The following is a 13,085-nucleotide window of genomic DNA, read 5'->3' as shown; positions in this document are numbered from 1 at the left end:
AATCGGTACTGAAACTTAAAACGTCCATTTCTTTATAATTTGAACTGATTACCTTCACAGCCAATCACAGTCATTTCTGTTGAGCACATGAACACAAAGGCCAATCAGCGTTGTTTAGGAATGTGCTCAACAGCGCTTAAATGTTAGCAGAATGTTTTTAAAATTTCTGTACCGTTTCGAGGATTGGCTGCTATTATTTTGCTCAAATGGTTGACTACCATAGGGTTGTCAAAAGTATCAAGTTCAGTACTAATTGGTTATGAAAATTTTAAAACGTCCATTCCTGCTAATTTGAACTGATGACCTTCACGGCCAATCACAGTAATTTCAACAGGTTATTAAAATTTCAGTACCAATAAGTACTGAACTAGATACTTTTGATACTAGGCGGTAGTAACTACTAAACTACAGAAATAACATGTGACCCTGTTTCAAGTCATGTGACTGAATACATTATTAAGATAGTTCACTGGTACACTTTCATTCAGATAATTGACTGCTGTCATTTATTTGGTATAAAGATGCCCACATAAACTACAATTGAAATCCATTTAATAAATACGTTTCTAAACAAAGTCCCTTTAAGGCAAGTCAATTCACTGGGCGGCCATCTTTCAAAACCCCTTTTAGGCAGTATGTTCGGGCATTCTGTCTGAATGGGGAGACATCAAATCCCCAAGACTGTTTGCCAAGCTTATGATTACATTACATATTTGGAATCTCTAATAAAATTAAATAACAACTGTTTCATAAGTTTTGTTTCTAAACATCCGAATCAAACAAAATTGGCCTATTTTCAGGTTTCCCAAGCTAATGTGCTTCGCCTGATCTCGCTGCTCTTCTGAAGTAATCCACAACTTGGTCTTGATGGAGAATCTCCTCCAGATATGACAGCGACTCTCAGTCATGTGATGTTTGACAGGACAGACTGTATCTCGCGTTTGTTTCATACAAATTACAAAACCAAAAAAACTTTTGTTTTCAAGTGCACTTGGTTCATTTTAAAAGTTTCAAGCTTTATTTGGATATATTTCTTATGCCTGAGAAGCAAGTATTCACTGAGATCTCTGTGTGTTTGTTGACCCAGAAAGATCAGAAAGCACATTTCTGATCTGAGCTTCTCCCTGGAGAAACGTCAGTCTATAGCAGTGGTGCTCAACCCTGTTCCTGGAGATCAACCTTCCTGCAAAGTTCAGCTCCAACCCTGATCAAACATACCTGAACCAATTAATTAGGACCTGAACAGCACTTGATTACTACAGGCAGGTGTGTTTGATATGGGTTGCAACTGAAATCTGCAGGAAGGTCAATCTCCAGGAACAGGGTTGGTCACCCCTGGTCTATGGTAATCGATGATTGACTCCTGTACTAGTAACTGGGGCTTTTTTTTTTATCTAATTTGATCTTTAATATGAAGAATTGCAATGAAACACATTTATCAGATACATTTATACAGGGAATCTATGTCAAGAGTCATGTGACATTACTTTAAGTGATGTCATTAATTAGTTTTGAAGATTGGCTGCTATTAAGTTGCACAAGGATTGATTTAGTTTAAATATTACGTATGAAGGTGTTCACATAAAATATGATATAACCATAAATAAACATTAAATGATCAAATTGTCATGTGACTTAGTTTGAAGTCATGTGACTGAATGATAAACTCAGCTGATTGGCTGCCAATAAATTCTAAAATAATAAATACAATAAATGCTGTGTTATGTTTCCTTTAAGAAACTCAGCGCATTTTACACTCCATAAAAATGAGTTCACTCAGTTCACAAGTCTGCATTATATCGCCAGTGCAGTGCAGTGGAATCAGACCTGTGCTGTGATTGATGCTTTTCCATCAGCATTAGCAGAAAGTGTGTGTGTGTATGTATGTGTGTGTGTGTGTATGCACCGGTGTGTTTTTATTTGCCAGAGAGCATGTAAATCTGACTAAACTCTGGAGGAGGCCAGCAGGGAGTCGGCTAAACTCACGGATGAGGCTCTGCTCTCAACTTTTCCGTTTGAGGCTCTTTGGAGATCCTGATTTATGCACCTTACCCTGAAGGCATCTTCCTTCCAGATCCCTCTCTTTCCTCCTCTTGTCCTCTGTCTGTCTGTCTGCGATTCTCTCTCCTGCTCGCAGGCTCATTTTTCTGCATCTCTCTGAAGAGAAGGCTGGTCTGGTCGATATGTCACGTCGTGCAAATCATGTCACTCTGTTCCTCACGCAGTCCTGCACTCCAGCGGTTACAAGTTATCTATGGAGAACTTGCTAAAAAAACTCCAATGAGTGCGAGGAGAGATGGAGGTTTTGCATAAGTTAAATTGAACATTTATTTTAACATTTGTTATCAGCTGAGATCATTGAATATTAGTTTGTACATATTGTATTATTATTATTATTATTATTATTATTACTACTACTATTGTTTTAATATATAAAATAGTTATAATAGTAATGATGATTGAATAGCAGCTTATGTTTATGATGATGATGATGATTGGGGGCTGCTCGGTGGCGCAGTAGGTAGCATGTTAGCCTCACAGCAAGAAGGTTGCTGGTTCGACCCCTTGGCTGGGTCAGTTGGCATTTCTGTGTGGAGTTTGCATGTTCTCCCCTGTGGGTTTCCTCCGGGTGCTCTGGTTTCCCTAACAAGTCCAAAGACATGCAGTACAGGTGAATTGGGTAGGCTAAATTGACCATAGTGAATGAGTTTGTATGGATGTTTCTCAGTGATGGGTTGCAGCTGGAAGGGCATCCGTTGCGTGAAACATATGCTGGATAAGTTGGCGGTTCATTCCGCTGTGCTCACCCCAAATTAATAAAGGGACTAAGCCGAAAAGAAAATGAATGAATGATGATGCTTGTTATATATTGTTATAATTGTTATTTTTAACAATACATAATTTTGTTATTGTTATTATTATTGTTGTTATTATTATAATGTAATCATATTAATGGTAAGGTAGTTATCTGTGGATTATTCATTGAATAATTATAATAATTCAGGACATTATAACAATTAACCGTGCATTATTTCTGTGCATTATTAATTACATATGTTATTATTATTATTATTATTATTATTATTATTATTATTATTATTATTATTATTATTATTATTATTATTATTATTATTTTGTACACATTTTGTATTTTGTAATATTGTTAATGATAAATATAATAATAATAATATCTATCTATCTATTGTTATAATTATTATTATTATTTATTCATGTTGTCATCATCATTATTATTATTATTACTATGATTATTATTGTTGTTGTTGTTATTATTATTATTAGCTATATCTATTATTATTATTATTATTATTATTATTATTATTATTATTATTATTATTAGTAGTAGTAGTAGTAGTAGTAGTAGTAGTAGTAGTAGTAGTAGTAGTAAAACCACTCATGCTAATTGTATGAGACAACGTTTTTATAGTGGCCCATCCATAAGTGGGGTTAGAATTATTTTTGTACATTTGTTTTGTTTTTTATTACTACAGTATTTATTATTTTATTACTATTTTATTTTATTAGTACTGAACAGATTCATAAAGTTAACAAACAGACAGTGTGGAGACCTGTGGAGCAGTGCATATGTTGTCCTTTGACACAGAGGTGATGCAGTGCTTAAGTTCTCTATTCTTCTCTGTGTAGTGTCATTTATGAGCTTCAGCAGGTTCAGGAGGTGTTAATCCACTGGGAATGAACACACAATGTGACCCTGAATACCAACATGCCCATAGGATCCTTTCAGCCTCGCTGCTAAATGTGTGTTTGTGTGTCTGTATAATCCAGACTCGAGACCCTCAGGGTGAATATGTTTGTACTGTAGGTAGGTGTGTGTGTGTGTGTGTGTGTGTGTGTGTGTGTGTGTGTGTGTGTGTGTGTGTGTGTGTGTGTGTGTGTGCGTGTGCGTGTGCGTGTGCGTGCGTGCGTGCACCACCCAGCACAGCCAGTTAGCACAATGTTTTTGTTTGTTTTTTTATCTTGTTTACTCTATTAGTTTTTGTTATATATTTATGCATAACAAATAAATAAAGTAATTAATGAGAATAATAGTATTATGAATTTAAAAGCACATATTAAAACACAGCTACTAAGCACATTGTTTTTGTTTGTTTTATTTTGTATATTTTATACGTTTTTTGTATTTAAGTATAACAAATAAATAAAGTAATAAATAATAATAATGTTTTTTATTGTTGTTATGGTTATTGCTATTATTATTAGTAGTAGTAGTAGTAGTAGTAGTATTAGCAGTAGTATTAGTATTAGCAGTAGAATTAGTAGAAGTAGAATTAGTAGTAGTAGTATTAGCAGTAGTAGTAGTAACAGTAGTAGTAAAATTATTAGCAGTATTAGTAGCAGTAGTAGTAGTATTAGCAGTAGTATTAGTATTAGCAGTAGAATTAGTAGAAGTAGAATTATTAGTAGTAGTATTAGCAGTAGTAGTAGTAACAGTAGTAGTAGTATTAGTAGTAGTATTAGTATTAGCAGTAGAATTAGTAGTAGTAGTAGTAGTATTAGCAGCAGTAGTAGTAGTAACAGTAGTAGTAGTAAAATTATTAGCAGTATTAGTAGCAGTAGTATTAGTAGTAGTAGTATTAGCAGTAGTATTAGTATTAGTAGAATTAGTAGTAGTAGTATTAGCAGTAGTAGTAGTAACAGTAGTATTAGTAAAAGTATTAGCAGTAGTAGTATTAGTAGCAGTAGTATTAGTAGCAGTAGTAGTACTATTAGCAGTAGTAGCATTGGCAGTAGTAACAGTAGTAGTAGTAGTATATCCAAGTTTATTTACTTATTAATCTATAAATCTTATTATCGTGTACGTATGTAATCAAGACATGAGCTTTGCAGGTGAATGTTTGTATATTGGTGTGTGCACGTCACCCTGTACAGTCAGTTAGCATACTGTTTTTTTTTTTTTTTCTTGTTTTTGTTCCTTTTTTTCTGTGAACAGCACAGGTCGAAAGCTTTTGCTCTGCCTCTGACTAAGAAGACAAGCAGGCGCACTGTTCACACCTACAGCTCCTGAAGAAGAACTAAACAAAACAAATTCCAACTGTGGAGCACAAACCACCCACCGCTACACACACATTTATACTGAAGTCTGAGCAAACTCCACCAACACGCATTCAAAACATTCTCAGTCTAAATGGTGTTTGGAACTAGTGGAAAAGAAATATGCATCAAAAGATTGTAATTCTTTTTCAGAAGATTCTGGAGCCATTTGCCTAATGGAAATATTGAAAGTTGATAGTTCAAAATGTAAAGGCGACGCAGTGGCGCAGTAGGTAGTGCTGTCGCCTCACAGCAAGAAGGTCGCCGGTTCGAGCCTCAGCTGGGTCGGTTGGCATTTCTGTGTGAAGTTTGCATGTTCTCCCAGCGTTTGCGTGGGTTTCCTCCACAGTCCAAAGACATGTGGTACAGGTGAATTAGGTAGACTAAATTGTCCGTAGTGTATGAATGTGGGTGAGTGTGTATAGATGTTTCCCGGTGATGGGTTGTGGCTGGAAGGGCATCCGTTGCATAAAACAACGGTTCATTCCACTGTGGTGACCCCGGATTAATAAAGGAACTAAGCTGAAAAGAAAATGATTGAATGAATGAATTCAAATTGTACATTTGGTCATCGTTTACTCGCCCCAGTGGCCTTCAAGTTAGTTAGTTAGTTAGTTTATTTATATAGCACATTTTTACAACACAACGTTGCCCAAAGTGCTGAACACAATCAATACTAATTAAGGGTGCTTTCACACTAGCACTTTTGATCCACACCCGGATTCGTTGGACATCAGAGTACGGTATGTTTAGCTTGTGTGAGCATGTTTTCTGAACTCTGGTGCACACCCGTGAACCATACCCGAGTCCGCCTGAGAAACAGCTTGGGCAGACATCGTGTTATGTTCTGAACGTTTATAATATTTTTGCAGCAGATTAACGCGAGTCGCTTTCTGTATGTCCAAAACCAAAAGATTCAGGAAAAGGAGAACGACCGCGATGTGCGTACGTCTTTCTATTTTGGAGCTTTGCTTTCATGTCCATCACCTAGCAACAGCCGTACACACAACAGGAGCTTGATGACGCAAGCGTGCCAGGGTTCAGTAGGAAAAAAGACAATGTGAACACAAACCAACCGAGAAGTTGGCAAGGGGGGACAATCGAACTTGGGAACGGTCCAGGCAATTGAACTAAGTGTGAAAGCACCCTAAAATAACAAGTCAGACAGCACATACATATAACAATTAAAACATAAAACAAATCCCTCAACATTAAATTGGCTCAAATGCTAAAGAATAAATATGCAGTTTTAGAAGGTTTTTAAAAACAGATAAAGTTGGAGCGTGTCTAATGTGGCCTGGAAGCTTGTTCCAGTATTTTGGGGAGATAACAACAAAAGCCAGATCCCCACTTCGCTTGCACCGGGACTTTAGTACAGAAAGAATAAACTGATCAGATGACCTTAGTGACCTACCAGGATTATATACATGTAGGAGATCTGATAGATAAGATGGTGCCAGACCATTGAAGTATTCATAAACAAAATTTAATAATTTAAAATCAATCCATGACCTAACAGGCAGCTTGTCCAGAGAGGAAAGAACTGGGGATATATGTTCATTCTTGCAAGTCCATGTCAGAAGTCTCGCAGCTGCATTTATTACTAATTGCAGACTATTCAGGGCATTTTGACTGATACCCCCCCACACAAAGAGTTGCAATAGTCAAGTCTCTGCAAAATAAAAGCATGAATCACCTTCTCAATGTCATTAAAAGAGAGAGAAATGACTTCACTTTTGCCACACTGTCGCCTCACAGCAAGAAGGTTGTTGGTTTGAGACCCTGGGCCAGGTGCCATTTCTGTGTGGAGATTGCATGTTCTCCCTGTGTTTGAGTTGCCTTCGCATACCCCTCGGCGGGGCTGACGCACACCTCTCAAAAAATGTATCTACACATCACAACGACGCGTAGCACAAGTTCTGTGATTGGCTGGCTTGGTATCGCTGACAAGTGTTGGCGGGGGTGAGAGCCGCGCAAACCAGTTGGAGCGAGTGTTACAAGTGTGGAGTCCCATGAAGGAGCTCCAGATGGAAACTTTTGTTTTGTGTTTACCTTATGATTAATGTTGTTGCACGTCCACCAGTTCCCGCCTCTGAATTGAGCGGGTTTTAGCTTGTACCTTAAGGTAGTGTTCAGAAAAAACAAAACATCAGCGAAGAAACTCGACACAGAGGAACATGAAAACCTACTGCCAGCTAGCGTTTCTGAGGTGTTATTGCAGTGCAACACAAACAGCATGCAGAAACATAAAAGCACAGCAACGCGTAGGTCAGCCAACGTGGGTCACGGCGATCACTTGATGCAGAAGTTTAAGCCATCCTTAAGCCTTACGCCCGATTCACACGGGGCTTAGCATCAACGCTGACAGAGGGCGTGTCTGAAGTTGGGGCTGCCGCAATATTTATTGCAGTGTCAGCCAATGAATTTAGTCCACAATCAGCTACTGTCTGAGATGGTGTATTTGCATACAGCAATTTGATTGGCTGACGCTTTCTTTGGTGCTTGAAAAGTTGAGGAATTCCCAACTTCTGCAGCGAGCAACGCAAGCGTAAAGGAAATTAAGAAAAATTAATTAAGATGTAGAGTATGTGATCAGATGTGCTCCAACGGTAGGCAGATTCAAATCGATCTGTTTAGCTGCGCACTGTTTTCTTTCTTTCTTTCTTTCTTTCTTTCTTTCTTTCTTTCTTTCTTTCTTTCTTTCTTTCTTTCTTTCTTTCTTTCTTTCTTTCTTTCTTCTTTCTTAGGTTAACAACTTTTTGTCTGTTTTTAACTGGTTTAATGCCGTGTTTTTATTTATTATGCTTATTGTGATTAATTTATTATCATTTTAACATTCTTGTTTATGTAAAGCACTTTGAATTACCAAATAGCAATAGCTGATCATATGACATTTTACGTACACCATATGACATTAAAATAACATCAACAAAAAAATCTATTGCAAATGATTAGCAAAATAGTCATTTTTCAAACTGGCCGAAAAACCACCTCACGCAAGCGTAAAACTTTTTTTTACGATATATCGACATCTTAGCTTCCATTAGCCATAGTATTTTAATTCATGATTTCAGTTTGCACAATTTAGTGGGTAATGTGTAATCAGAGTTTACCGATGAGCTCTGTTAGACCACCGACACAGATTAAAAAAGTCACCCTACCAACAAACAGAAGCACATCATCTTCAGATATTGTACTTTTGGACCATTTTGATGGAGTGTGTGTTAATGGTCTTTTTCTCTCTATCTCCCTCTGGTCAGATGTCATCTCTGGAGCAGGATGGAGAAGAGGTGATCGGTCAAGCCCGCTGCCCTTTCGAGTCCCGCCAGTCCAACGTTGGCCTGTTTGCCGGTGAGTTGGCAGAGCAGCAGTCGTCTAGGGAGGAACACAGGAAATCTCCTATAATCTCACTGGTGTTACACTGACATTTGACAAAGCGCAGTGAGACGGCAGCGATCACAGACGCACAGAGATTCAAACAGGACACGAGGGAGATGAGACACATCCCTCTTTTTTTCCTCTTTGCGTCATATACACACTGAAACTCCACTAAGCTGCTCTTTGAAGGGTTTGTCTCGTTTTGATTCATCAATAGCTGTTTTTCACCTCACTTCCCAGGCGGTGACTTCTACTCAGCCACGATGACTGATTTTCTAGCGAGCGATGCAGTGATTTACCGAAGTTTAGGAGAAAGCAGTCCTGTCCTGCGTACCGTAAAATATGACTCCAAGTGGTTGCGAGGTGGGTCACGTTCCTGAGTTTGTTTATTCGATCTTTTCAGGTGTGTTTATGGTGATTTTTGTCTGTGTGTGTTTAGAACCGCATTTTCTTCATGCCATCGAGTATGGGAACTACGTGTACTTCTTCCTCAGTGAGATTGCTGTGGAGTACACCACCCTTGGCAAGGTCAGACATTTCATCTACACTGCAAAACAAAATAAAAATTCAAAAGAAAAAATTACAACAGAAACATCCTTAATGAAAACAGGTTTTCCAAGTATTTTAAATACATAATTCACTTCATAAATTTGTATACATTTACTTTATGTACTTATAATACACAGTTGAATCAAAATGATTGGCCCTGCTGTGAAATTGAAGTTCTTTTTCAAACATTTCCCATGTGCTTTCATATTTTTCGCATTTTTAAACATAATAGTTTTATAACTCATTTCTAATAAAAGATTTTTTTGGGGGGGTTTTGCAATGATGACAGTACTTAATATTTTGCTAGTTATTTTGCAAGATACTAGTAGTCAGCTTAGAATGCAGTTTAAACTAGCTTAACCCTTTAACTGACCCACCAACAAAAAAAATTCCCCTTTAACTCCTAATGTCCCTAATTAACACACTCATTGCATTTTTTTTTCAACACATCCCATAATTTCTAGAATATCAACCATTTGGTTGAGATTGATATTTCGGTTTCGATAAAAGTACCGTAATTAATACATATAATATGAAAAATCTGAAAATTTGAAGTGTAAGACCAATTTATTTAAAAACATAATCAAAACAAAACATTTTTGAATACTAAATCATCTTTATTTTTTGAAGTATGCCTTAAAATATGTCAGATTCTCATTTAAGATGCTTTCTTGTTTTGTTTAGTTTTTTTTTTTTCAATAAAACCAAACTCAAGTGTAGTAGTGCAACAGGAGTATGTTTGTTTGACTGTTTTGTAAACCAACAATGCTGTGTGTATAAACCGTTATTTAAAACAGTCATTCTTTAAATGACTTTAACAGTCATTATTTAAAACAGTCAAAATATGGTCTAGCATTTGGTAGAGCAGGCAGTTAAATGGTTAATTAGGGTAAAGTTGGGTTAATTGGGCAAGTTTTTGGATGAAGGCTCTGGTATAGTTCAAACGAAATTGAAAAAGAAATAAAATTGTTATTTCGAAAAACAAATGTGGCCACAACAAAGTTCTTTTTTAGTTCATTTCGCCAGTTCAAAACAGCTCAAAGCTAATTTTTGGGGGGAGTTTGTTTTATTCCTAAACATTGAGTAGGGCATTGAGTAGGGCATCGATATTGCAAGACGTCACATCGCAGGATTATATTGGATATTTATTAAAGATTAAAAAATAAAGATATTATTAAATAATATTTTTTATTATTGTATAAAATTATTTATACAGTGATAACCATGTTATTTTATGTTTGATTTGTTTAATTTTGTATTTGAATACTGTTAGAAAACCCCAGAAATACCCCAGAAAACTGCTAAAAATAAAGCCCTGTTTATTAACTTAATATATGCTTGTATTTTATTATATGTATGCAGATTCACTGCATGGGAAAAGATTTGACCACCCCGATCAATCTGAATTCATTAAGTCTATTCATTAAGTATATTCAAATCATCTAATAAAATTTGCAGCGAAATAAAATATTGTGATGTCAGATTTTTCAATTATTGTGCAGTCCTACATTGAGCTACCATCGGTTCATCACGATTATGCAATCGGTGGGTGTGTTGTGAAACTCTGCCTTCTTTAACGTGCATCTTATTCTCACAGTTCATAGTCAGACAGGAGAAAAAATACCAGCGCAAAAACACCATATTAGCAATATGAATACGCTGTCGGGTGGCCTATCAGAGCTGGTACAGATGTATGCGCACCTGTACTATCATTCACGAAAAGACTTGGATGATTTCACGTGCCAGACAAGAAGCGCAGCCACGTCGTGCCACCTCTGATAAAGAGGTGTTCCATTCAGTGAATGTCCACAGGAAATATAAAGCATTGTGACATGCAATGGTGGTGCTTCTAGCTGCACAAGGCTGTTTGTTAGATGTTTATGAATGGTTATTTACTCTCAGCCACCATTGTTGTAGTGTTCAGCAGTAAAAAATCATTCCATTTGCTGAAAAACAAAGTTGTGAGAGAAACATAAGAGAGGTTTGTTCTTTGTTCTAAGGGGCTAGCAATATAGACCTATTTAAAAACTGCTTTTAAAAATATTGGAGATATATGAAAATCCAATTATAGTCAATACCCTGAAAGCTTGGAGATCCATTTGCAGCCTTGAAGGAACATCTTGATTGACTTCTTTCTTTACCCCAATTCTAGATAATCCTGATTTCACCCCAGGAATTCTGGATGATGGTTTTAACGCTGGTGTAATTCAGGAATTGCGAGACTTGGAGACATGTTCTCAGACAACAAATGAATGTCTTTTACAGAACTTGCTCAGAAATACCAATTAGTCAAAAAAGATTTCTTTCATTTTCTTCAGTTGAGACATTATATCACTAACAGCACAACACTTGGTGAGATATCTTCTATTGAGAGGTTATTTTTATCATCAGGAAAGATATCTGTGGGTCGATTTTACGGCTCTGTATGCTCAATTCCATCTCCAGATATGCTTAGAATAAAAACCAAATGGGTGGAAGAGTTAGTTACTGATTGTTACGAACCTATTTTTTTTAATCAACACAAAAGAATTAATCCATGAAGGGAACGCAAAATAAAGAGTACACATGAACTAAGTTGTCTAAATTAATACATTTAATAAACCCAAAACAATCAAACAAATCATGTGTCACAACTGAATTAGAATGAATAAAGAATCAAAAACTCACGTTCTCCAACAAATATACAACACTAATTTAAGACTAAACAACCCAACAATTAACAAAGCAGATTAAAGTAAGACTTAAGGAAAACACAACAGTAAATTAAAGAAAATAAAAGAAGCTTGATGGCTGGCTGTGAAATCTCTCTCTTCGCTCAATGTTGGTCCATATTTATAGCCAACTTGTAACGAGCGCAACTCGCTGCAGGTGCGCAAAGGCGGACTCTAGGAAACAAACAGTGAGTGACGTTATGACACACAAACACAGACAGGCAACAGCCGTAACACTGATATTGATGAGGAAACATGGGATGATATTTGGTCTAATGCTAAGAAAATATCTGTTTGTACACGTACAAGAGAGATACAATATAAAATAATACACAGACTCCATATCTCCCCAAACCGCAGACATCTATTTAACACTTCTATGTGTTTTACACATTGTATGTGGTTATGTAACAGACTGCAAAGGTTTTGGTCTTTGGTGCTGGGGGAAATGGAAAAGATCTTTAACATGCCATTGGATTTTGACCCAGTTTCGTTGATTTTGGGTGTACCTAATGGACGCAGTTTTTCATCAGCTAAGAAATTGTATAATATATTAACCTTTGCCGCCAGAATTTATTAAGAAAAAAAATATTTTACTTAATTGGATTAGTGATAAATCTCCATCACTTAAAGGTTGGCACAAGATAATTTTTGCGTTAATTCCCCTGGAACATCTTACCTATGTTTTACACAAAAAAACTGAATTTTTTTTTTGAAAGTATTTGGATTATTTGGAACCTGGTCTTTGCCCTATCATGCTAAAAGGAATATTGTTACTGTATTATGATCTGAAAAATAAGTAATGTTTTTAGCCTTTTTTATATGTAATCTGAGCTCTTTTTTTTCCCTCTTCATTGTTTTGTTGTTATTTTTCATTGCGTATCTTTTGAAGATTTTTTGTTATGTCTGTATTGTTGTGAAAACCTAATAAACATAATTATTTTTAATTAAAACTGCTTTTATTCCAGTCATACTAAAAGAAGTACGACTTCAGAAGAGAAAAGTATTATTGGAGATACAGAGAAAATTTCCTTGCCTCATTAAGTATCGCTTGGGAAGTGTTTGGAAAAGAGTAACATTTTCCACAGGAGGGCTGTATACTGTATAATATGTATATGTTAAAAATAAATGTGATTTCCTCAGGTGGTGTTTTCCCGAGTGGCTCGCGTGTGTAAGAATGATAACGGCGGTTCTCCACGGGTTCTAGAGCGATACTGGACGTCTTTCCTGAAAGCCCGGTTGAACTGCTCAGTTCCTGGTGATTCTTTCTTCTACTTTGATGTTCTTCAGTCATTAACAAACGTCATGCAGATCAACCACAGGCCTGCAGTGCTGGGCGTCTTTACCACTCAAGCCAACAGGTACTTAATACCAGCA

General features: G+C 36.5%; 1 protein-coding gene across 5 annotated transcripts in view; it reads left to right on the top strand.

Annotated features, from left to right (window-relative positions):
- Window positions 1–13,085, top strand: part of sema6e (sema domain, transmembrane domain (TM), and cytoplasmic domain, (semaphorin) 6E) — a 295,663-nt gene that overhangs the window by 209,008 nt on the left and 73,570 nt on the right. For all 5 annotated transcript variants that reach the window (XM_056475016.1, XM_056475017.1, XM_056475013.1 and 2 more), the window contains 4 exons: window positions 8,331–8,421; window positions 8,689–8,811; window positions 8,888–8,976; window positions 12,852–13,069. In XM_056475016.1, the coding sequence (XP_056330991.1) occupies window positions 8,331–8,421; window positions 8,689–8,811; window positions 8,888–8,976; window positions 12,852–13,069 (521 nt within the window). The remainder of the gene's footprint in view (window positions 1–8,330; window positions 8,422–8,688; window positions 8,812–8,887; window positions 8,977–12,851; window positions 13,070–13,085) is intronic.

Source organism: Danio aesculapii, chromosome 16, assembly GCF_903798145.1.
Source record: "Danio aesculapii chromosome 16, fDanAes4.1, whole genome shotgun sequence".
Taxonomy (NCBI): domain Eukaryota; kingdom Metazoa; phylum Chordata; class Actinopteri; order Cypriniformes; family Danionidae; genus Danio; species Danio aesculapii.
This window is presented reverse-complemented; position numbering and strand designations above follow the sequence as displayed.